Raw genomic sequence first — 26,784 nt, 5'->3', positions numbered from 1 at the left:
CTCTTGACTACAAAACCCTGTTTTTCAGCATAATCTCCCTTCCTTGCGACGACCTCAGGCCACTTTACTGGCAGGGCCTGTACGCCCGCATGGCACCACTTCGCTGGTCGATACGGGAGCCAAAGTCTTGCAGCATCAATAAATTCCGCGTCATCCACGTACTGCTTCAGGTGGAGTGCAACCTTCATTGGGCCAAACAGACGGATCTTGCAAGGGATCTTGCAAGGTGTGAGGTCCGGGCTATAGGTTGGATGAGAAAGAACACTCCAGTAAAGTACTGTGAGCTCCTGTGTGGTGCACAGACTTTGTAAGGCCTTGCCTTATCATACAGAAGGAGAAATTCGTTTAAATTTTTGCGAAGAGGAACATCTTGAAATCGTTTCATCGATTTCTTTATGGTGGCACAATATACTTCAAACTGATCGTTGAACCATGAGGGACGACTTCGAACAGAGTAGCCCCTTCATGGCTCCGGAAGACCGTCGACATAGCCTTATCGGCTTAGGGTGAGACTTCCAATTTTTTCTTCAGAGGAGATATGGTTTGGCGCCACTCCACGGATTGCCATTTTGTTTCCGGTTCGAAGTGATGAATCCATGTTTCATCGCCTGTGACGATGTTCGAAAAAAAAGTTGTCACGATGAGCCTCATAACACGCAAGCAACTCCGCACAGATGGTCCTTCGTTGCTCTTCATAATCTTCTGTTAGACGGCGAGGAACCCATTAGGGACACAGGTTTGAGTACCTCAACTGGTAGACGAGCGCTTTAGCGCTAGCAACACAGACGGCCTGTTGAACAGAGAGCTTCTGTAAAGTTTGGAAGGTAGGAGACGAGGTACTGGCAGAAGTAAAGCTGTGAGAACCGGTCGTGAGTCGTGCTTCGGTAGCTCAGTTGGTAGAGCACTTGCCCGTGAAAGGCAAAGGTCCCGAGTTCGAGTCTCGGTCGGGCACACAGTTTTAATCTGCCAGGAAGTTTCTTATTAACTTCGTGTCTATCAAATGTCGTACAGGGAGACACTGCGGTCACCTCGTCAGAGCGGGAAGAAATTTTTTATGTTGAACGCATTACGCTAGGCTCCCGTCAGTAAAAGTCATGGGCAATGCAACCGTACGTCCCACGCGCGTCACTGACGGTTGTCTGGCGTAATGTGTCCGACATAAAAAGCTGCTTCCCGCGCTGGCGGGGTGTCCGCAATGTCTCCGTGTGCGACATTCTGACAGATACGAGGTTCGTAGTCTATAGGCGTCAGTCAAAACGGTATCAGCGCACATTTCCTTCAAGACTTTCAGAACGAAACTCGGCCATAACAGAGACACCTAGAGATTCTGTTGGTAGTAATCGGCGGGCTTCCGGCTTGCCTGTGGTTTGTTGCAGTTGTCTTTTGTTTATGCTAGCGCTAAAATGTCACCCTCCAGCGCAACTGCTCAACTGTAACTGTTTAAATTCCAAAACTATCTCGAACTATGCATTATGGAACTAACGGCAAGTGCCCTCCGCGATTGTGGACTCTTTCAGCATGCCGAATGGGGGATCCACAGTGCAGAACTCTATCCCTCTGTTTAAAACTCTAGGTTTCTGTTTTCGCGGTATCGCAGGCTTCACTCCAAGTTACGTCGAAACTCGTCGGTGACAGTGCAGCTATTGAGAACCTGATTTATGAACTTATCAATTAAAGGCTAAAAATGTTATCTCTTTCTAGATAAGAACTCATTTGCAATCACACGTAAAGAAGCAGTTTTTAAAGTGCCATATACTGGGAATTATTTATGGCAGTCGTCTGCTGTCACGAGTTTAGGTGGACGACTCTGTACATTTTAATTGCTTATCTAACTTTATTTAATCAAATAAATGCGGTAATGTCTCTTATTTTGCCTACATAATGATCAGATGAGGAAACATGTACAGAACTCGCAACTGTTCAACAACAGCTACACTATGTTATCATGTTATTACGATAGCAGTTTCTATCTTTTGGAATCTGCCCCAACGATATTGTAGAGTCTTATACCACAAGGGAGCAAGGGACAGAATGTTGTTATGGGTGCCCGGTATCCTCTTTCTAAAATACAAATGCGCCTGTGGATTAATATGGTTCTTTATTTACATGAACAAGAAGCTGTTACTTAACTTGAATAGCGTCCATGTTTTGTGGTACAGGCTCATCAGTGATTGGCCTCTTGCAGGCTGATGTAATGCCAATAAAACTAATGCTCAGTAAAACTAGTTCCGCCTGTGATGAACAAAACCCGCTCTGCGAATAAACTGACAGGCGCCAACTGGATGATTGAGTGAGTCGGTCCCCACAGTTAGTGACGGCGGTCTAAATACATACCGTCGAGAGGGCGTTGGCGGCGTGTTGCCTGTGGGTGTGTCTCTGGCCACTCTTGTGATAGGCGCACTTGATACAGCGCCTATTAATCGATCTTCACACTTCATCTTTGCTGACTAGTGTTCTGGCGACAGCTTATACCAGCACAGATAAAAGTTTTTAACTCAAGATTCTGGTGTAGGGAATAAATTGACTGTCCTTATTGTTTGTCACCACCACTTTCTGTGCTTTGGTGATGTATACTGTTACTCTCCCATATGCAATATTCAAACCATCTAATTATGGAGGAAATTTACTGTCACATATTTAGTAAACTACAGATATGTGATGGCATTCTTCCATATTTTGGCCTCTCCTTCTTATGTCGGATTGTGACCTTGCTTGACTGCTAGAATTTACATCCTTTATTCGATCCACACACTTCATAAATTGGTGAAAATCTTAGACTGTTCGTCTTTCATGTGCTGTAAAGATTTCGACACGTTGGTGATACTGCGAGATTGTACTAAGTTGATAGTTTGACTGTGACACTCTTCGGTACAGTGGCGTGCATTCGTTCAATAGTGTGACACATTTTCATACATTGCAGTCCACATTGAAATTGTAATTGAGTTAGTCACTGCCTTTAGCACACTGCCATATGTGGCAAGGGTGTCATCAAATAGGTAACAAAGAGGGCATATACTACTTCTGGATACTATTGGCTACTTTTCAGTGTCACTGTCCAAAAAAACACACGAAAATTTTCGGACATAATAGATTATTCTACGAATTCTGATGGGTGCAGCTAATAAGCAAACAAGCTTTGTTGTGGTAACCATTTATTGAATTTTATGTATACCTTTACACATAGTAACCACTCTTTGTTAATGTTTCTTTGATGTAGTTTTAGTGACATCCATCTTAGTTTTTAATTTATAATTTTATACTGTAGCCAGATCAACTATTTCTTTTTCCAACCAGTAATCTGACAAAGAGAAGGAGGTATGTTCTCGAATTACAATACATATCTATTTTTTTTTTTTTTTTTTTTTTTTTGCAAATTATCTCTTGTATACCCATCGACACAGCTGTGTACGTCAAACCGCCGCTTCCTGGATGAGTTGGTGCGCCGTCCCTAGATCGAATCGACCCAGCGGATTAGCGGCAAGGGCCAATGTGGCGGCCACTTTCGATATGATTTTTAGGTAGTTTCCAACATTCCACTAGGTGAATACCGAGATGGTACCTAAGTCCCAGCTCAGCTGCACCATTTTCAAACATTTGTAGAACTTTTTTCCCCTTTTCTGTGCATAACAGGTTAGGTTAGGTTAGTGTTGTTTAACGTCCCGTCGACAACGAGGTCATTAGAGACGGAGCGCAAGCTCGGGTTAGGGAAAGATTGGGAAGGAAATCGGACGTGACCTTTCAAAGGAACCATCCCGGCATTTGCCTGAAACGGTTTAGGGAAATCACGGAAAACCTAAATCAGGATGGCTGGAGACGGGACTGAACCGTCGTCCTCCCGAATGCGAGTCCCGTGTGCTAACCACTGCGCCACCTCGCTCGGTTCTGTGCATAACACTATACGCAGATAGTTGGGTTACACATATTCCTTCCCGGGGGAGGAGAGGAAGCGGTGAAATGGGGGAGGGGGGGGGGCGAACGGAGTGGCGACGGAAAGAGTGTAGCGAAGCCCCTTAAATTGAACATGCCACATCCGTTATTAACCACAGCAACGCTGCACGGATGTGGAACAAAGGAACAAGGAACAGAAGAAGACACTATCTGTTGTATGACCATCATAATTACCTCTCTCCCTTCTTTGCTATTCTTATAGCTGAGAATATTCGGGAATTTTGGCAGCGCGTATTCTTTCCTGCATAATATAAATAGCTTTATGGCATCCACATCCTCTTGGGTGTGAGACGACAACTCTTCCTCTTCAAATTCTTGCAGAGTTTCTGCATAGAACTTGACTACTTCAGCAAATGAACAGCGGTTAAATGTAGTTGTTCCATTACTTTTATACTCTGTAAATGAAATTTCTGTTGACAGATTGATCATTTTGAGACCAACACAAAATGAAACAACATACCAGTCATTTTTTAATCAGATTCAATTGGGAATAAAGAGTTACAAATAGATTTTTCATAAATCCTCTAATGTAGTAAACGTCCTCTAATCCATCGTTTTCTGTGACTAGTCCAATGTATGGCCACTTTCCATTGGTGTTTCCAACAAATACTGATATCGTGTATTCCCCAGTCATATAAAGCTCTTTCTGTAAACTATGTTTAAGGTAATTTGTGAACCTTGCTTGCACATCTGCAACTACTTGGTCTTTCTGCAATAATGATTGACAGTCTTCCTTTGTGGCAACTCTTTACGTCAAGGCTCTTTTTGGCCTTTTTTGTCTCCATTTTCTGTTTTCTTTTTGGATACACATAACACAGTAACTGCACTTAAATTAGTAGTTTCTTTAATATGGAATGGTTTAAGTTTTTTCAACAGACTGGTTCTTTCCCTTGAAATCTGCAGAATAATATTATTCATTGCAAGCAATCCTAGTATGGTTATATCGATATTTTGCAGTATTGTAGAGGACGGTTTCCTGCACTGAGGAAAGCTTTACTATAACACTTATGTATAATATGTCATCTTTGTTACAATGTGTGTTAATTTCTGCATAGTTTACAGGTAAATAATTAAAACTATGGGCAGATCTTTCCTCAATCTCGATTGCCTGGGCGGTTTACTTGTGCATCAGTTAAAGTTCATGTGTTTTTGTTGCTACCAGTTTCAAACTGTAAAACACTGTTCAACACAACACAGCGGTTCTCCTAAAAGTTAATGAATGAAAGCCACTCAAGTAGCTTAATTATTACTTTATTAAGTCCACATAACCCGTCCCGGCCTTTATATTAGACATTTATCAAGTGTGTTTGAAACTGCCATATGTTAATACGTAATATGATGGGTATCTGTATATTTCAAATAATAGATGAGAGACAATGCGTCCACATGTACAACACAAGTACAAAAAGAATATAGAACTTACGTTATGCTGTAGAGAACTGATAAAAAAGTCTAGTGTATTTAAAACAGTTTTGCGACCAATGACGTCATGAGAAAAATAAATGTGTCAGAATTATAAAAAAATGTATAATCCGATACGTTAAAATTGTGAACATGCTTTTATTAAATCCCAGGCAAATGTAATTTTAATGCAAGTCAGTATATAGCTCTTCTTAACATGGCGGTGCAGTTGTCCACTGTAGTGGACAGCTGTTAATGTGCTTCTTCGGCGTTTGTAATCAGTTTTCTTAAAGTGAATTTCGGTACACACCAAGAAGAAAAGATGCCCACTAGAAGCCAAGCGCTGAGCCACTGATATGCTGGATAGTCCACGAATAGCTTCTTTCCTACTCTCTCCATTTCGTCATGACTAGTCTAGCATATTCTACAGCCATTGAAGTTTCACATATATGACGATACCGATACAGATCGAATGCGACAGAGGCATCTTACCTCACCCCAAACCAGTCTTTCCCTGAGAAACGCCATTGTAATACAAACGAAACAGCGGTGTTATAGTTTATGATTAAAGTATTTTATACAATGACGCGGTATAACACCCAGAAGAATTTGAATCATTACGTCTCATCCCCAGTTTTTTTTTTTTTTTTAAATCTCAGCAAAATTTTGCGTTGTGTTTGTGTGTTTACAAAGTGTAATAGCGTATTTGAAGTGGCATGACAGGGAAATGTGCCTGTGACCACTAGAGACTGCGCCACAGGTTACTCGAAAGTCGCAAATCAACAGTAAATTTCACAATCTTCATCATGGTCGCTGATTAAAGTACTCATCCAGGTTTGTAGAATACATTTCTTATATTTCTGTCAATGATAACAAAAACTTTAGTGCTTAGATTGCACGTTTCGGTCAGCAATGATGATCTTCAGATCTGCAGTAAAACACGGTAATGAATCAAACGAGCTTGCGGCACAAGCATATCTTGTGGTACTGTACTGCAGTTTGTTATGAACATAGCCCTGTAGACGATATGACTCCACCGGAACTGTGGCCTAGTTTACACCATATTTTAAAAATGTGGAACGATGCTAAGCTGATTTGGTGTATGTTCCGTGACGATGCTACTATGGCTTTATTATATTAGGAAATGAAGTAAAACAAGTATGCCTCCTCCTATTTTAAGCGCATGGTTCCACGTCCACGAACATAATAATTTTTCGTTATGGCATATTTTGCTGTTTTAAGACGTAATCTGTCCAATAGTTGTATTTCAAGTCCTATGTTTTGCTACAGATCTGAAGATGGTCATTTCTGACCGAAAACGGTAGTCTAAGGACCAAAAGTTTTGTGATCATTTACAGAAATTAAATAACTGTATACAAAAATAAGTTGTAATATTAATCCGCATAAATCCACCTGATGATGGAGGCTTAAACCTCCGAAACGCAATGTGGAATTATGAAAGTTGTGACTGGTAACAGTAAACTTATCGTGTCACTCTATATAAATAACACTCACAATAAAGCTTAACCAAAAACATTCGCGTTTAAAGTAATGACTATTTCCAGTGATTGATCTTCAGTCGTATAATGAAACAATAATGAGTCTTTTCCCCTTTTTATGTACTACCATGTTGATAGTAGTAAATGCTTACCTTCTTCCGACCAGTGATCCAGACTGTTCAGCCCCTTATACCTGTGTTTCTGAACAAAATACTTATACTATTTGAGGTTGTGTTCGGAGATCCTGTGCCAACTCCGCAGTCAAATTATTTTTTTATGAAATCTAGTTCCCTTTTAACAGCTTGAATAGCTTGTCTTTTCAATAGTGCATCGTCGGTAATACAGTAATGTTGCAGGAGATGATCTTATACTGCATGTAAGCTATTCCTTCATTCCACTAATGAGCTTTAGGAATGTCAGCTGTATAGATTGTGTATGGTACTGGAAATGTGACTGTTCTCTGTGGTGCCCCCATGGCTAGCGTGAAACATGTCAGACTGCAGATCTAGTAGCTTGCGGATTAAGATATTTAACGAACAAAGCGGAATTCAAGAGGTTTCAGTAAAACCAACAAATCCCATTTGTTTCTGTAGAAATTTTAATGTGGTGTTTTTGTGTACGATTTTTCCTTTTTTTTGGGTAGGGATGGCGCTAGACATCCTCCTTCAGACTGGTTTGTTGCGGCCCGCTATGACTTCCTCTCCTATGTCAATCTCTTACTCTCAGAATAGCACTTGTACCCACTATACTAATTTATTTGCTGAATATATTCTAATCCCTACACGCCAGGGTAGCCGAGAGCGCTGTCGCGCCGATTCCTGGACTCGGGTCAGCGCGCCAGCCCCGGATCGAATCCGCCCGGCGGATTAACGACGAGGGCCGGTGTGCCGGCCGGCCTGGATCTGGTTTTTAGGCGGTTTTCCACATCCAACTAGGTGAATACCCGGCTGTTTCCCATCTTACGCGTCAGTTACGCGGCTCGGAGGCCTCTGAACACATTCGCACTATTCCATGGCTTAGACTAGACGCAGACAGTTGGGGTACACTAATTCCTCCCTGGGAGGTACGGGATGGCGACAGGAAGGGCATCTGGCCACCCCTTAAAATTAGCATGCCACATCCGATTAACCAGCAGACCCTGCAATTCGGGATTAATTCTTGGAAAGAGAGAGATTCTAATCCCGTCTTCCACTACAGTTTTTCCTCTCTACAGCACGCTCTAGTGCGATGGAAGTTATTCCTGATGTCTGAACACATGTGCTATCCTGTCCCTTCCACAATACAATCGTCACTACTGTGGTGGATTCATTACTTGCACCGAGGGGAGACGAGTGGAAACTAAACTAAACTAAACTCCTCCAGGACAGGCCATGAAGGCCCAGCGGTACTGACCGGCTGTTGTGTCATCCTCAGATCATAGGCGTTATGGAGGCGGATATGGAGGGCATGTATTCAGCACACCGCTCCCCGGCCGTACGTCACTTTTCGAAACCGAAGCCACTAATTCCCAATCAAGTAGCTCCTCAGTTTGCCTCACAAGGGCTGAGTGCACCCCGCTTGCAAACAGCGCTCGGCAGACAGGATGGTCACCCATCCAAGTGCTAGCCCAGCCCGACAGCGCTTAACTTCGGCGATCTGACGGGAAACGGTGTTACCACTGCGGCAAGGCCGTTGGCGAGTAGAAACTAGAACGTGTAAAATATTATTTCACTCTATTGTAAGACAGATATGAAGATTTTCCTAACTTCGTACAATCAGTTTCCACAGGAACGTTCTGAGTAATTGCAACTTCATCAGAATATTAAAGTATTACTGGATACAAACAGTTTTATAAAAGTCTGCATATGCAGTGCATAGAAATAATGTTCACAACTAAATTCAGCGCATAAAACGCGAAATAAACTGCTGTCGTATCTCGTACGATGCTATCGTTTAATCGCTGATCACAAACTGGGCTGACCGTCGCTCTGCTTGGCTGTATACTGGCATCTCGGTGAGGTGACGCTGCGAAACCGAGAGAGGGTGTGGCTTCGCCAGTACCTCCCATTCATCGCTGAAGAATGTAGAGAGACGTCGTTATCTTCTGTGGCAGCGCTGCAAGGTGTCGACTTCGTTATGGCCCCGCAATCTTTGGATCACACCATATTCTTGCCAGTGCTTTCAACATGTTCCTCTTCTCGCTGATTCTTCGATCTGCTCATTCTTCATCAGCTCACCTCATTTTAAACATTCTGAACAGTCTGAAACACTTCTATCGTCTTCTGTTCCAGTTCCTCACAGTCCACGATTCACTATCAAACAGTGCTACTGTACATCATCAAAATCTGTATCATAGCAGCTACGAAAGGATGGTAGAAAACCGGGACAACTGAAGAATGATGAACGTGTGGTGACGGGAAGAAAACATCTACATTATCACCAACAGCACAAAATAAATAAATAAATAAATAAATAAAACAAAAAAACCGTAATTTGAGGAAAAGCTAAGTAGGTCTACAGAAATTTACAATTTGTGAAATAACATTTGACAATCTTGCTAATATGTGCCGAAGTCCAGTGTTATGCCTCACATTATGTCCGTGATATCGGCGAGTTACGGACTGTTGCACTTGCCGACAGATGTCGACGTAACCGCTCGGATGCCGTTTAATTGCATAAGACATGTGGCGGGCACCCGTCCAGCAGCTGTTTTAAGATAGAGACAGGCCCACGAGCGTGCTGAAACCAGCCCCTGGTGGCATCCAGAATACCTTTCCTTTCAGCTGAAGAAAACTGTTACTCAGAATGCTTTCACCTACAGCATTTCCGTAAGTTCTCGCGACGTTTTTAGGTTGGACAGGTCATCTTGGCCGCAAGGTCGCAAAGCGTTCTTACGTAAATTTTTTCTTTTTGTTTACAGAGCAAATTTTTAGAAGGCTGTCACTTAATCTTTTCGTATTTTCATGACTTTACAAACTTCCACGAAGATGTTTTCTCGACACAATAACAACGTAGGTTATAAATGTTATATTCTTAGTTTTAATCTACTTGTTGACAGCGAGATTCTGACATCTGCCTGTGGTTTTCACTTTAATGAAGACATGAGACGCAGCACCAGTGTCATCGGTCCGCTGCAAACTAAATCCGGTGGTGATATGTTTCTTGTCATGCAGAAGCAGAGGCGGCACTCGTGAATGACCGGTACTGTCGCAGAGCATGTCTGACGGGCCAATTTCGTTTTTCAGTATAGTTGGAGAGGATTTTCGTTGTTCAGTGTAGTTGGAGATGTATCTGTGTTTTGATGTGTTCACTGATTTTATTTGTGAAAAACAAAAGCGCGAGGGAAACGGTTCAAATGGCTCTGAGCACTATGGGACGTAACATCTGAGGTCATCAGTCCCCTAGACGTAGAACTACTTAAACCTAACTAACCTAAGGACATCACACACATCATTGCTCGAAGCAGGATTAGAACCTGCGAACGTAGCAGCAGCGGGGTTCCGGACTTAAGCGCCTACAACCGCTCGGCCACAGAGGCCGGCTCACGAGCGAAGCATAACCACATTCTATCTTGCTATTTCCCTTACAGCTAACATACAGGGTGATTCAAAAAGAATACCACAACTTTAGGGATTTAAAACTCAGCAACGACAAAAGGCAGAGTTAAGCACTATCTATCGGCGAATTAAGGGAGCTATAAAGTTCCATTTAGTTGTACATTTGTTCGCTTGAGGCGCTGTTGACTAGGCGTCAGCGTCAGTTGATGCTAAGATGGCGACCGCTCAACAGAATGCTTTTTGTGTTATTGAGTACGACAGAAGTGAATCGACGACAGTTGTTCAGCGTGCATTTCGAACGAAGTATGGTGTTAAACCTCTTGATAGGTGGTGTATTAAACGTTGGTATAAACATTTTACAGAGAATGGGTGTTTGTGCAAAGGGAAAAGTTCTGGACGGCCGAGAACGAGTGATGAAAATGTAGCACGCATCCAGCAAGCATTTGTTCGCAGCCCAGGAAAATCGACTCGCAGAGCTAGCAGAGAGCTGCAAATTCCACAATCAACTGTATGGAGAGTCCTACGAAAAAGGTTAGTTATGAAACCTGAACGTCAACTACCCGAGGCGATGGTTCGGCCGCCAGGCAGCCCATGACAGAGCACTTCATCACTGGCCTCCAAGAAGCCCTGATCTTACCCCCTGCGATTTTTATTATGGGGGTATGTTAAGGATATGGTGTTTCGGCCACCTCTCCCAGCCACCATTGATGATTTGAAACGAGAAATAACAGCAGCTATCCAAACTGTTACGCCTGATATGCTACAGAAAGTGTGGAACGAATTGGAGTATCGGGTTGATATTGCTCGTGTGTCTGGAGGGGGCCTTATTGAACATCTCTGAACTTGTTTTTGAGAGAAAAAAACCTTTTTAAATACTCTTTGTAATGATGTAAAACAGAAGGTTATATTATGTTTCTTTCATTAAATACACATTTTTAAAGTTGTGGTATTCTTTTTGAATCACCCTGTATATCCCTTCGGACTTAATTAATAACGAATTGTATCATTGAAAATTAAATTAAATACATATTAAGCTTTTCTATGTAATTAATGACAGTGCGGCTTTAATCTAATGATACATTTTAAAGATTGGTTATGCTGTTATGGAATTTGGCGCAGAAGTGGACTGGACAAAAACATGAAAACACTATAAACCCAACACATCACCACGCCTAATACGATGTGAGAAACACGTTGACATTCAAAACAGCTTCCGCTCATCTTGCAATTGATAAATACAGGTCCTGCATGGTTTTGAAGGAATCTTATACCATTATTCCTGCGAAATAATGGCACGTTTAGGTAACGATGGACGAGGCAGATAGCTACCATGCACTCTTCTCTCTGAATAAGAGCACAAAAGGTCAATAATAGTCAGCCGGTGTGGCCGAGCGGTTCTAGGCGCTTCGGTCTGGAACCGCGGGACCGCTACAGTCGCAGGTTCGAGTTCTGCCTCGGGCATGGATGTGCATCATGTCCTTAGGTTGGTTAGGTTTAAGTAGTTCTAAGTTCTAGGGGATTGATGACCTCAGATGTTAAGTCCCATAGTGCTCCGAGCCATTTGAACCACTGGAGCTCAATAATATTGAACTCTGTTGACCGTGGCAGCTAGGGGAGATTCGACGATTCATCCTTGTCCTAGACGATGCCAGCTGTGTGAACAGTGGCCCTATCAGAACACGGCATCAAACGTGTGTACCCCAACTGTCTGCGTCTAGTGTAAGCCATGGAATAGTTCGAATGTGTTCAGATGTCTGCGAGGCGGAACACGGGGACCAGCCAGGTATTCACCTAGTGGGATGTAGAAAACCGCCTAAAAAGCACATCCAGTCTGGCCGACACACCGGCCCTCGTCGTTAATCCGCCGAGCGGATTCGATCCGGGGCTGGCGCGCCGACCCGAGTCCAGGAAGCAGCGCATTAGCGCTCTCGGCTAGGGATTAGAATATATTCAGCAAATAAATAAGTGTGGTTGGTGCAAGTGCTATTCTGAGAGTAAGAGACGGCCCTGATAAGCAGACAGGTCACACAATGTTTTGCAGTAATGCGACCTCACAGAGCAACCATTTAGGGCATCTGCATCAGTGATGAGTGGCCTTGGAATTCCCTGCTCCTGGAGCTCCCTTCGTGCTGTTGTGGTGCTGACAGGGTCAGCGAGTGCGATATTCAGTTCTGCTCTGACTTTTGCAACTGCCATCTTCTCATTTCTTGTCACAATCCTCTTCAATGACCATTTGTCACTATCACTCAACATACACTTTAGTCCGCGTCGTGACTTAGCGGATGATGTTTCTGCGCTTGCCCTGTGTGCGGTGAAAATCTTCGATACACTTTCTCCTGACCACCAAATACTTCGGCTACCTTCGTACACAAGTACCACCATACGAGCACCAACAACCATCTGCCCACGTTCGCATTCGTTACTACCACATAATGCACTCATAATCTTGGGGTACGCCGGAAATCACCTTTACATCTGTCGATTTTGTTCCGTTAAGGACGACGTGTTGAGTTCTATCTGCAAGGATGCACTGAATCCACTCGTAAATCTGCTCCTGTGCTCGAAGAGGCTCTCTCACTCTCTCTCTCTCTCTCTCTCTCTCTCTCTCTCTCTTTTTTTTTTTTTGGGTGGATGTAGTTCTGAGATGTTTTGTGCCTGCCTTTTATACACTTACGAGCTTAAGAAACTAGTACACCTGCCGAACACGACGTGGCTTGGACTCGACTAATGTCTGAAGTAGTGCTGAAGGGAATTGATACCACGAATCCTGCAAGGCTGTCCATAAATCCGTAAGATCTCTTCTGAACAGCAAGTTGCAACGCTTCCCAGATATGCTCAATAATGTTCATGTCTGGGGAGTCTGGTCGCCAACGGAAAGTGTTCAGACTCAAAAGAGTGTTCCTGGAGCCACTCTAAAGCAGTGTCCTGCTGGAATTGCCCAAGTCCGTGGAATTTACAATGGACATGAATGGATGCAGGTGATCAGACAGGATGCTTGCGTACGTGTCGCCTGTCAGAGTCATATCTAGACGTGTCAGGTGTCCCATATCACCCTAACGTCACCTGTCCCACACCATTACAGAGCCTCCACCAGCTTGATGAGTCTCCTGCTGACATGAAGGGTTCATCACTTCATGAGGATGTCTCCATACCCATACACGTCCATCCGCTCGATACAATTTGAAGCTAGACTTGTCCGACCAGGCAACACGTTTCCAGTCATCAACAATCCTATGTCGGTGTTGAAGAGTCCAGGTGAGGCGTAATTTCGTGCAGTCATCAAGTGTACAAGGGTGGGCCTTCTGCTCCGAAAGCCGAGATAGATGATGTTTCGTTGAATGGTTCGCACGCTGACAGTTGTTGATGGTCCAGCACTGAAATCTGCAGCAATTTGCGGAAGGTTGCACTTCTGTCAAGTTGAACGATTCTCTTCAGTCGTCGCTGGACCCGTTCTTGTAGGATCTTTTTCCGGCAACACCGATATAGGAGATTTGATGTTTTACCGGATTCCTCATTCTCGGCAACTAGGTGCTACTACTTATTCTAAATCTTCCAGATGAATGTTCCTAGACGACAACAGCCGTGTTAACAGGGCCGCAAGCATAAATTTTGCGGTTTGAGAAACACTCAACTATCGCACTACGAGTGGCCCTCTGAAATACAGAATTTAATCTTACAGAAAATTGGTGGGATCCTTTGGAACAGTGGGCTAAACGTAGCTATCAACATTCCCGCAATCTTGTAGTATACCTGCTGAAACTGGTGGACTCTCGTCGCCACAAAATGGAGGTAGTTATCAAGACTAGAGGTGATGTTATGTGGCATCAGCGTGATATTCTTTGAGGGGTTGGCTAATTTTTTGTCCAGTGTGCAACGGATATCTCACAGGAAAGACATCAGCGCCAGTGAAAGTGGCGTTATACAGGGTGTCCCAGGAGAAATGGACAATATTGAGGGATACGGTACAACGATTGTAAACAAGTGCTCATAGATCTTTAGGTATTCACTTCAGAGCCCACGTTTATTGTTCCATACTACCTCCACCCAAAATATGGAACGAAAAGGGTTTGATATCGAAGAGAGATGTTTCACAGTAACGAAGATGAAGAAGGGTCATAGCTCTTAACACTTGGATGGTTAAAATTCATTTTGCATATAATTACAAAATAACTCAAAAATTTTCTTCCTTTGTAATAAACAATACACTTTCATTGCCAAAAACGTTTTGAACTGACCGATTTCGAAAATCGGTGATGTGAGATGTATCTGTCACACGAATCTAACTACACACATCAAAAAAAGTTTTGCATCAAAAAAAGTTTTGCATAAAAAAAAAATGGCTCTGAGCACTATGGGACTCAACATCTTAGGTCATAAGTCCCCTAGAACTTAGAACTACTTAAACCTAACTAACCTAAGGACATCACACACACCCATGCCCGAGGCAGGATTCGAACCTGCGACCGTAGCAGTCCCGCGGTTCCGGACTGCAGCGCCAGAACCGCTAGACCACCGCGGCCGGCAGTTTTGCATCAGCCCGGTTCCTAGAGCTCCTGAAGATTGCCATTTACTACGGATATTGTATCACATACACAGTCCCTTTGACTGTTCATAGGTGTCAATAAACCCACCCAAAGATGTAAACAACCATGCATGAGCAGCGCCTATTAGACGGAGGGGGTCCAGTCATTCCACAAGGAAGGAGGTACACGGCTCTGTAGTTGAACCATGCCTAGACGATCAGTACCGCTGTTAGATCGCGCCCGCATTGTGCCAGGAAGGGCTCTCAACAAGGGAAGTGTCCAGGCGTCTCTGAATGAAGCAAAACGATGTTGTTCGGACACGGCCGGCCGGAGTGGCCGAGCGGTTCTAGGCGCTACAGGCTGGAACCGCGCGACCGCTATGGTCGCAGGTTCGAATCCTGCCTGGGGCATGGATGTGTGTGATGTCCTTAGGTTAATTAGCTTTAAGTAGTTCTAAGTTCTAGGGGACTGATGACCACAGCAGTTAAGTCCCATAGTGCTCAGAGCCATTTGAACCATTTTTTTTGTTCGGACACAGAGGAGATACAGAGAGAGACAGTAACTGATGATGACTTGCCTCGCTCTGGCCGCCGAAGGGTTTCTACTGCAGTGAATGACCGTTACCTACGGATTGTGGCTCGGAGGAACCCTGACAGCAACGCCACCATGTTGAATAATGCTTTTCGCACAACCATAGGAGTTCGTGTTACGGCTCAAACTGAACGCAATAGGCTGCATGATGCGCAACTTCACTCTCGACGACACAATGCAGCGCGGTACAGATGGGCCCAACAACATGCCGAATGGACCGCTCAGGATTGGCATCACGTTCTCTTCACCGATGAGTATCGCATATGCCTTCAACCAAACAATTGTCGGAGACGTGTTTGGAGGCAACCCGGTCAGGCTGAACGCCTTAGACACACTGTCCAGCGAGTGCAGCAAGGTGGAGGTTCCATGCTGTTTTGGGGTGGCATTGTGGTGTTCCGACGTACGCCACGATAAGTGAATGCCATTCTCCGACCGGTAGTGCAACATTTCGACAGCATATTGGCGAGGTATTCGTCTTCATGGGCGACAATTCGAGCCCTCATCGTGCACATGTTGTGAATGACTCCCTGCAGAGTAACGACATTGCTCGACTAGAGTGCTAGCATGTTCTCCACACATGAACCCTATCGAAAATGCCTGGGATAGATTGATAATTGCTGTTTACGGACGACGTTCAAATGGCTCTGAGCACTATGGGACTCAACTGCTGAGGTCATTAGTCCCCTAGATCTTAGAACTAGTTAAACCTAACTAACCTAAGGACAGCACAAACATCCATGCCCGAGGCAGGATTCGAACCTGCGACCGTAGCGGTCTCGCGGTTCCAGACTGCAGCGCCTTTAACCGCACGGCCACTTCGGCCGGCAACGGACGACGTGACCCACCAACCACTCTGAGGGATCCACACCGAATCGCTGTTTAGGAGTGGGACAATCTTGGCCAACAGTACCTTGATGAACTTGTGGTTGCTATGCCACAACGAACACAGGCATGTATCAATGCAAAAGAGGTCGTGCTGCCGATGTGTACCGGTGTGTACACAGGACGTGCTACTGGGTATTATCCGGCTGTTTACGCGAGAAGAGTATCATATAGTGTTAGTTTATGTAGTAGTTTTCAATAATTTTTCACTTTTATTAAATCTCTTTACAAAATTACAAAAGACTGATAAGTCTGTGTAAGAAAAATTGCAGAAAATGGCTACAGGGCGGTGAGGGGGAGAGGGGGAGGGGGCAGATTTGCCAGTTCTGCCAGGGGCACAGTACCACCTTGGCATCGGCCCGTGTACACGATTAATAGTTTGCCACCCTCCACCGCACAAGCAGGCGTTGGGAATGCTTAACGACTGTGGCGTAAGTCATCCGCCTGTCGTTTAATGGTAGTTGCTCCTTCCACCGTGTCAGAACCGATGCTAGAATTGCTGTAAGTTCAATTAAGAAATCCTGGAATGTTGAAGTGCAGGCCAACAGTAGCCGCGCGGGCTAGGGCGCCTTGTCACGGTCCGCGCTGCTACCCCCGTCGGAGATTGGAGTCTTCACTCGGGCATGGGTGTGTGTGTTGTCCATAGCGTACGTTAGCTTAAGATAGATTAAGTAGAGTGTAAGCTTAGGGGCCGATGTCCTAAGCAGTTTGGTCCCATAAGATCTTACGGCAACATTTACCAGGACAACAGCTTCACCCAGAGGGCACTGGGTGCTATTCTACTATTCAAAGTAAGAGTTTTCTTATAAAACTTGATTTTACTTCAGTTAGCTGCGCTGTTGATATACTAGTGTTATATATTCATTAGAATCACTTTAAGGGGCTCCGGAACGCCCTATACTTGCAATGTTAAAATAACGCTTATAAATTACATCTTTCCTCACAAAGTATTTGAGGTAGGAAGTTGAACTTTTTACAGATTATTTATTGGAATATGGGCTACAACTTAACACAGGGATTTTACAAAATTTTAGTTCAGTTATTAAAGATGATTTTTTTCAATTGTAATGAAAATTCACAACATTTTTTTTTGCAATTTTTTATTTATATATTCAAAAATATACAGTTTTTTGGAAAAAGGCTGTGTTAAATTATGCAGAAGGTACTGTGTAACATTTACTGAAACTTTGAAACAAATATGTTTGGAAGATCCTTAGAAAACATGTAATTAGTATGAGAAAATAAAAGTTTTGGGAATCGAGCGACAAAGATTGGATTAACTTTTTAGTGCATTCCAGGTCCATAGGATGGATTATCTTCATCCTCTGCGAACTCCTCCTCCAGCTTCCTCTTGTTCGTCCCTCTGTTTACTCTTGTTTGTATTTCTAGACTCTTTACAGCCCTGTCTGCAGCCCGAAGGCGTTCCTTGTCTAAAGCAAGCATCGCTCGTACCATGTTAGAACCTATCTTCATTCCCATATTTCTAAATACCTTTGGCTTTCCAACATTTCTCCTTTTCTTAAAAGCCTTCAGAGGATTTCTAATAACTTTACTTTTACTCATTATTATACTTCAACAAAACAGAGACTCAAGAAACAGAATTAATTACGAATATTTTCGAGATAACGACAGAGTAAATAAACATGAAACAATCGACAATCACACCAGCGATATATATTGAACCATCACAGGTTAGCCACAACACATACTTTATCTCACATCACTAAAATGTACCTGATGAACACGGACGTTAATAATAACACCATTTGACAGCAGTTTAACAGCGCCACGGTGGGTCACGCCCATGTAGAACACATTTCAAAAAAAAAATTTTTAAATAGTTGTAGTCTTCGGAATTGAATAAATTATATATCTATTAAAAGGTAATAGTCTGCAGATTCAGAAAACGCAAAAAAGTAAAAATTGAACTTTTCATGATTTTGAGCCTTTCCGGAGCCCCTTAACACGCATATCACTCAAGTCTGACTGCTGATACCTCGTGAGCATAACGGTATTTTATTCGTCGGGGTAACCTTGCAATTCACATTCAGATATAACGACGGCAAGTTCGCGATTGGCATATATCGCACAACACAATAGTTTCACTTCTTAATTCTTGTGGTTCAACTCACGGTCCATGCGTAATCAACAGCTAGCAGCAAGTATTCCCGAACATAAGTCACTACCCGCACGAATTGTTTCGAAAAAACACGGAAGGGATTGCCTGTCCTATTCGGTGATGCACTCACACACGCACCGATGATTTTTTATGTAACCGCCAGAACAGAACATGTATCCGTACACTCTGCCTCATGCTCCGGCAAGCGAATGACCCCTCCGAGGCCTCCCCAACTATGAGGGGTGTTCAAAAGAATAGGTACAAAACAACGCTGTGGGTATAATTGAAGTATTTATTCAAAAGTAATCGCCAGAGGCCTGAGCACAATTATCCCGATGTTTCACGAGCCGAAAGATTCCCTGATCCCAGTATTCCTGTGGCTGTGACAGCAATCAATCCTCCACTGTGTCTTCCAGTAAGTATAAAAAAATCGAAATGTTTTTGACAAAATAAGATCTTCCCTATCCTCCACCACACACACACGCACACACACACACACACACACACACACACACACACACACACACCATCGCTGGCAGACTTACAGCGGGCGTTGTAGGTATAAGGGAGATATTTTTATTGGTGACTGAGTACAGTGTACTGAACAACTTATATCTGTATTCACGTCATTTACAGACTAAAATTATAGCTACTAGGGCAGTATTTTTTAGTTTGGTTAGTACCTACAAGTACGTACGCCAAGAGCAAGTCATTGATCCTTATTTTCCAATGGGAAGCAAGCCAGGTACTGAAGTGTGACTGCGCGGACGGAAAATGGCTAGTCTATACAGACAGGCGAAACCCATTTAGTGGTGCAGTTTTCACTAAGCAGAAAACATCAGATAGTAAATTATGTGTCGTGTTTGTGGGAAATTGTTAAACGCAGAGAAAAAACAACCAAAGCATTGATGTGGGTACACATTAAGGTACTGATGATCACAAGATCTGCACTTATAGCCCTAATATCCCGTATGTAAACGGAAATATGTTATTCTTCCTGCGGTTCCTTCACTTGTACATGTACTACGTTGCATTCGCTTAGGGACTACAGAATGCAAACGTTAATCATGACATAAGTGGTTCAAATGGCTCTGAGCACTACGGGACTCAACTGCTGTGGTCATTAGTCCCCTAGAACTTAGAACTACTTAAACCTAACTAACCTAAGGACATCATACACATCCATGCCCGAGGCAGGATTCGAACCTGCGACCGTAGCAGTCGCGCGGTTCCGGACTGCGCGCCTAGAACCGCGAGACCACGGCGGCCGGCATGACATAAGTGATTCGTTCTCCAGAGAAAGGAACGTTAATTGATCATCAACCTGGCTTAATGTAGTTTTTAGGGATTGCTCCAGGGGGAGAAAAAGTTCTCGGATGATGTAAGTTTTCGTTGCAGTGAATAACTTGAACTGGAACCTGAAATTGAAGTAACTGTCTCCAGTGGAAAGAATTTTACGTGTCAGAACTAACCTTGTCACCAATGTTACAGGATCTCTGCATTTTGTATTTATCTTTGCTATCAATGGCTCATCAAAATGAAGTAATCGTATTGGAGGGTCGCCCAGAAAGCAACGCACCACATGTTTTCTTCTACAATTATTTCTTGAACGAAGTGAAACGTACACTCAAGAAAGAATGATTTTCATTCTACAATCCCTAGTTTTCCACGTAATCTCCTTCCCGTTCCGTGGCCTTCTTGCAGCGAGAAACAAGGCCATGTAGGTGATTTTGCAAATCATTGCTTCGTCATCCCCAAAATGTCTTCCAGTCTAAGAGAACTAGGTCAGTGCTGTAGGGTGGATGGGGTGACACTGACCAGTCCTGTTTAGTGATCCGTTCCGAAGTCCCCAAATTTGTGTGAGGCCGAGCGTTATCGTGTTCAATCAACCATCTGGGTTTGTTATGGCGACGAAGTAGCTGGAAGCAGTTCTTGAGTTTGGTTAATGTGTTCACATATGCTTCGGAATTAGTGCTGCTGGCTCTTGGCATCACGAATGATCACATTAGTAAGCTGCATCTTGTCAGGTACGAGAGTCGTGGATGGCCTCCCCGAAAGCAGCAAACCTTGGAGCTCTCCGGAACCGCCTAGTAGCAATTGCTACTAGATACTACTGCCTGTTTGACCTTTATAATACAGGGTGATTCAAAAAGAATACCACAACTTTAGGAATTTAAAACTCTGCAACGACAAAAGGCAGAGCTAAGCACTATCTGTCGGCGAATTAAGGGAGCTATAAAGTTTCATTTAGTTGTACATTTGTTCGCATGAGGCGCTGTTGACTAGGCGTCAGCGTCAGTTGATGCTAAGATGGCGACCGCTCAACAGAAAGCTTTTTGTGTTATTGAGTACGGCAGAAGTGAATCGACGACAATTGTTCAGCGTGCATTTCGAACGAAGTATGGTGTTAAACCTCCTGATAGGTGGTGTATTAAACGTTGGTATAAACAGTTTACAGAGAATGGGTGTTTGTGCAAAGGGAAAAGTTCTGGACGGCCGAGAACGAGTGATGGAAATGTAGCACGCATCCAGCAAGCATTTGTTCGCAGCCCAGGAAAATCGACTCGCAGAGCTAGCAGAGAGCTGCAAATTCCACAATCAACTGTATGGAGAGTCCTACGAAAAAGGTTAGTTATGAAACCTGAACGTCAACTACCCGAGGCGATGGATCGGCCGCCAGGCAGCCCGTGACAGAGCACTTCATCACTGGCCTCCAAGAAGCCCTGATCTTACCCCCTGCGATTTTTTCTTATGGGGGTATGTTAAGGATATGGTGTTTCGGCCACCTCTCCCAGCCACCATTGATGATTTGAAACGAGAAATAACAGCAGCTATCCAAACTGTTACGCCTGATATGCTACAGAGAGTGTGGAACGAGTTGGAGTATCGGGTTGATATTGCTCGTGTATCTGGAGGGGGCCATATTGAACATCTCTGAACTTGTTTTTGAGTGAAAAAAAAACCTTTTTAAATACTCTTTGTAATGATGTATAACAGAAGGTTATATTATGTTTCTTTCATTAAATACACATTTTTAAAGTTGTGGTATTCTTTTTGAATCACCCTGTAGTTCGGGCAGTCCCCACAGTTGATTTTATAAACCCCAGGGCGAATTAGTTTGTCATGTGATGCTTGCAGTGTATGGACCAAAGCTTTTTTCAGATTATTATTGGTTGAGAATGCTACCTTAAACCCATGATTCTTAAGCAGTGGCCCTTAAGGTAGTGGCTAGCTTGCGTGCATTTTAGCACGTGACATTTTGGTATATGATTCCCATCAGGTGGTTTTTCCACATACGGTGCTTACTTAATGTGGCACACGTGGTTTTTACATAAGTAAGATGCCCGCATCTACCCTATAGACAATATTCATGTTCATATAAGTGCTTACTAGCCGACGAGCGGTGAAATGGAGTCTCAGGAGACAAGATGAAGTTTAGCTGGTCCGTCTCGACCTTTTGGGATTTAATTCCCTTCACATTTAATTGTAGTTGCAATCCAGAGACGACTTCGTCCTTGTCCATTTATGGTATGCACTAGTAGCTATCTTTTATTTCTTTTTAATTCCTCCCTGTGTAGAACATGTCGTTTTCCCATGTCAAGTATCCATAAAATTTTCCTATGTATCTTTTCGGGTCAAGCACGTTTTATCATATCTATTTAACAATAGCCTTTAATATAAGAGGCGATAATTCCCTTTTGTAGCGCGTAGTGAAATTGACCTCTGTTGGTCGATAGAGTATAAGGGCGATGAAAGGGCTTTGCACGTCCGTTCACGGAATTACCATATTTTTTACACATAAAACATAATTTGACCTATGCCGGTCTTTTGCTATTACGTGGTGATGAAGTGCAGTTGTTCGTTGACTCACGCGTTATTTTTAGTAATAAGATAAAATCTTGATAATATTCTTCATTTAGTGCGTGTCAGCAATAAGAACTATACCTACATCAACTGATAAAAACACCTACTCGACCATCCGTGTACAGGTTAACCGAGGTTATTGCATTATGGCGTTTACATACTACAGTTTCGCTGTTTTACGTCCTATGTCATCTCTCATTAATAACGATGGGTGCGCTATGCAGCATTCGTTGTGAAAGGGCCGATATATTCTTATCGTGTAAGTCGGGGTAGTGTGTTCGAACTTATACAAATCTATGCATAGTTTGTTACATTTTACTCATAACCTGGTGCACAGGTTTTATGTTTAAGATTTACAACCTTTCTATAAGTTATTTGTTCTAAGATGTAACTGCGTGGGTCTTTTATCTTTGACAGTCATGGTCTCAGTTAGACATGCGCATTGTTGCCCGTCATGTTGTTTTGCAGCGCGTTATCTAGTCCTACTTAGTCCCACGTGAGCTCCCGAGGCCCTCCGCACGGCGTCCATGGAGACGAGGCGCACGCCATAGCATAAGTCAAGCCTTGATGTTGACTTAGTACTTATGTACCGCATTTTTAAAAGGTGACTACGCCTATTCAGGCTGTTTTAGTTTTATTTCTAGACAATGCCCTCTTAGACAAATTATGGATTCAGGTATATCTTCTGAGGAAGGCTCAATCATTTGGGCTGAAACCTAGGTAAAGGTTGGTTTCATTACCGCAATCGAGGCTCATATTTTCTTATATATCATATCTTTCTTATGTTTGTGCATATAAACTGTACATGCATCGCTAGTAATTGCTTTGATTGTACAAAAGCGCAGACGTTTCGCCATCAACTAACTTTTATTACTTGTAAAATGCAGCTGATATTCCGTAAGGATACAAAATACACAATGAAGTAAAAGTGAACGATGTTCAGATCTAATTATGTGCAAAACGAACAACTAGACACTATAAAAACAAAAAGAAGTCGCCGGCTTCCAGTTTCTCTCTTAGACATTCATTTATTTACTAGGTCTACAACTTTGCTTCACCGTTTTTTGTCGAAGTTCGAGGCTTTATTGTGAAAAACTTACAAAAAAATTATGATTCATAGTATTGACCATCGCTGGCCACTACATTCTCCCGTCTTTCGGATAGCATTCGAATCCCGTGGCGTTTTTTTTGGGAATCCATGAATCGATTCAATTTTGCACTTGTTCATATGATCGGAAGTGCTGGTGAGCCAGACTGTATGCCACTGATCGAAGAAGGTAGTAGTCAGAGAGAGCAACGTACGGAGAATACGGCGGGAGGGACAGGACTTCTCATTTCAACGTTTCTATGTATATTTTGACGGGTTTTGCGACATGGGGTCGAGCTCGGATCTGCTGCAAAATTACCTTTACGCCTCTATCGCTGTATTGTGGCCGTTTGTGTTTCAGTGCTGGGCTCGAACGCATCAAATGCTTTCGATAATGATGTCCTGTGACTGTCTTCGTCTGTTTCAGTAGCTACGAAAACGTTCTGTCCTTCACCGCCATGCCAGGCTTTTACATCAAAATCACCGTTCTTGAGGCGTTGAAAACATTCTCTGCACGTTCGTCCACTAATACACTCCTGGAAATTGAAATAAGAACACCGTGAATTCATTGTCCCACGAAGGGGAAACTTTATTGACACATTCCTGGGGTCAGATACAACACATGATCACACTGACAGAACCACAGGCACATAGACACAGGCAACAGAGCATGCACAATGTCGGCACTAGTACAGTGTATATCCACCTTTCGCAGCAATGCAGGCTGCTATTCTCCCATGGAGACGATCGTAGAGATGCTGGATGTAGTCCTGTGGAACGGCTTGCCATGCCATTTCCACCTGGCACCTCAGTTGGACCAGCGTTCGTGCTGGACGTGCAGACCGCGTGAGACGACGCTTCATCCAGTCCCAAACATGCTCAATGGGGGACAGATCCGGAGATCCTGCTGGCCAGGGTAGTTGACTTACACCTTCTAGAGCACGTTGGGTGGCACGGGATACATGCGGACGTGCATTGTCCTGTTGGAACAGTAAGTTCCCTTGCCGGTCTAGGAATGGTAGAACGATGGGTTCGATGACGGTTTGGATGTACCGTGCACTATTCAGTGTCCCCTCGACGATCACCAGTGGTGTACGGCCAGTGTAGGAGATCGCTCCCCACACCATGATGCCGGGTGTTGGCCCTGTGTGCCTCGGTCGTATGCAGTCCTGATTGTGGCGCTCACCTGCACGGCGCCAAACACGCATACGACCATCATTGGCACCAAGGCAGAAGCGACTCTCATCGCTGAAGACGACACGTCTCCATTCGTCCCTCCATTCACGCCTGTCGCGACACCACTGGAGGCGGGCTGCACGATGTTGGGGCGTGAGCGGAAGACGGCCTAACGGTGTGCGGGACCGTAGCCCAGCTTCATGGAGACGGTTGCGAATGGTCCTCGCCGATACCCCAGGAGCAACAGTGTCCCTAATTTGCTGGGAAGTGGCGGTGCGGTCCCCTACGGCACTGTGTAGGATCCTACGGTCTTGGCATGCATCCGTGCGTCGCTGCGGTCCGGTCCCAGGTCGACGGGCACGTGCACCTTCCGCCGACCACTGGCGACAACATCGATGTACTGTGGAGACCTCACGCCCCACGTGTTGAGCAATTCGGCGGTACGTCCACCCGGCCTCCCGCATGCCCACTATACGCCCTCGCTCAAAGTCCGTCAACTGCACATACGGTTCACGTCCACGCTGTCGCGGCATGCTACTAGTGTTAAAGACTGCGATGGAGCTCCGTATGCCACGGCAAACTGGCTGACACTGACGGCGACGGTGCACAAATGCTGCGCAGCTAGCGCCATTCGACGGCCAACACCGCGGTTCCTGTTGTGTCCGCTGTGCCGTGCGTGTGATCATTGCTTGTACAGCCCTCTCGCAGTGTCCAGAGCAAGTATGGTGGGTCTGACACACCGGTGTCAATGTGTTCTTTTTTCCATTTCCAGGAGTGTAGTTCCCTCACCATTGGTCTTACACAGCATTTTAAGAGCCACAGCCGCAGATTTGTTCATGATAAAGCAGAAAATTAAAACTTACCGCAAATGGCGACAAATGGGTACGTAAGATGACGTACCTAATCGAGAATAACCTTATGACGCAACCACAAATCGACTAATATTTTTATGGCATCATCTTTACAGATGTCTAAGCTTATTGTTTTACACCTATGACCAACCGCCCGAACCCCACTTGCCGCTACCCCCTTCTGTTGCAAAACGGCGGAAGCAAAGTTGAAGACCTGTTGGTAGTCTGTGTGTGAAACACATGTCAGTGGTTGTTGGCAGGTGTATGGCCGAGGATGGCGGGTGTCCGCTGGCTGGGGCTGGCGGCGACGCTCGCCACGGCGCTGCTGACGCTGACGCTGACGGCGCCGGCGCACGGCGCGCCCTTCGCGCTGGTCCGCCGCGCCGCCGACTCGCAGTCGTCGGAAGATGACGACGCCGGCTGGTACAAGGACGCCGTCATCTACCACGTCTTCGTGCCCTCTTTCCGGGACTCCAACGGAGACGGCGTCGGTGACATAAAAGGTCAGTCAAATGGTTCAAATGCCTCCGAGCACTATGGAACTTAACATCTGAGGTCATCAGTCCCCTAGATGGTCGCTCGGTTCCAGATAGTAGCGCCTAGAACCGCTCGGCCATCCCGGCAGGCTAAAGGTCAGTCACCGCCACTGTCTATCCACCATTTCGTGATAGCGTTGGTAGATGATCTACCGGGTGATCAAAAAGTCAGAATAAATTTGAAAACTGAATAAATCACGGAATAATGTAGATAGAGATGTACAAATTGACACACATGCTTGGAATGACACGGGGTTTTATTAGAACCAAAAGAACACAAACGTTCAAAAAATGTCCGACAGATGGCACTTCATCTGATCAGAATAGCAATAATTAGCACAACAAAGTAAGACAAAGCAAAGATGATGTGCTTTACAGGAAATGCTCAATATGTCCACCATCATTCCTCAACAATAGCTGTAGTCGAGGAATAATGTTGTGAACAGAACTGTGAAGCATGTCCGGAGTTATGGTGAGGCATTGGAGTTGAATGTTGCTTTCAGCATCCCTAGAGATGTCGGTCGATCACGATACACTTGCGACTTCAGGTAACCCCAAAGCCAATAATCGCACGGACTGAGGTTTGGGGACCTGGGAGGCCAAGCATGACGATATTGGCGGCTGAGCACACGATCATCACCAAACGACGCGCGCAAGAGATCTTTCTCGCGTCTAGCAATGCTTTGTTTTTTTCTTTGGTTCTAATAAAACCTCATGTCATTCCAAGCATGTGTGTCAATTTTTACCTATGTATCTACATTATTCCGTGGT

General features: G+C 44.3%; 1 protein-coding gene and 1 non-coding gene across 2 annotated transcripts in view; both read left to right on the top strand.

Moving 5' to 3' along the window:
• LOC126198763 (uncharacterized) overlaps nt 1-26,784 on the top strand; it is a 210,100-nt gene that overhangs the window by 56,068 nt on the left and 127,248 nt on the right. Inside the window, exon 2 of the mRNA XM_049935324.1 lies at nt 25,738-25,980. Coding sequence (XP_049791281.1) covers nt 25,752-25,980 — 229 coding nt within the window. The 5' untranslated portion in view covers nt 25,738-25,751. The remainder of the gene's footprint in view (nt 1-25,737; nt 25,981-26,784) is intronic.
• Nucleotides 878-952, top strand: Trnas-uga (transfer RNA serine (anticodon UGA)). Its single transcript has one exon. It is a non-coding gene; the product is annotated as a tRNA-Ser (tRNA).

Source organism: Schistocerca nitens, chromosome 1, assembly GCF_023898315.1.
Source record: "Schistocerca nitens isolate TAMUIC-IGC-003100 chromosome 1, iqSchNite1.1, whole genome shotgun sequence".
Taxonomy (NCBI): domain Eukaryota; kingdom Metazoa; phylum Arthropoda; class Insecta; order Orthoptera; family Acrididae; genus Schistocerca; species Schistocerca nitens.
This window is presented reverse-complemented; position numbering and strand designations above follow the sequence as displayed.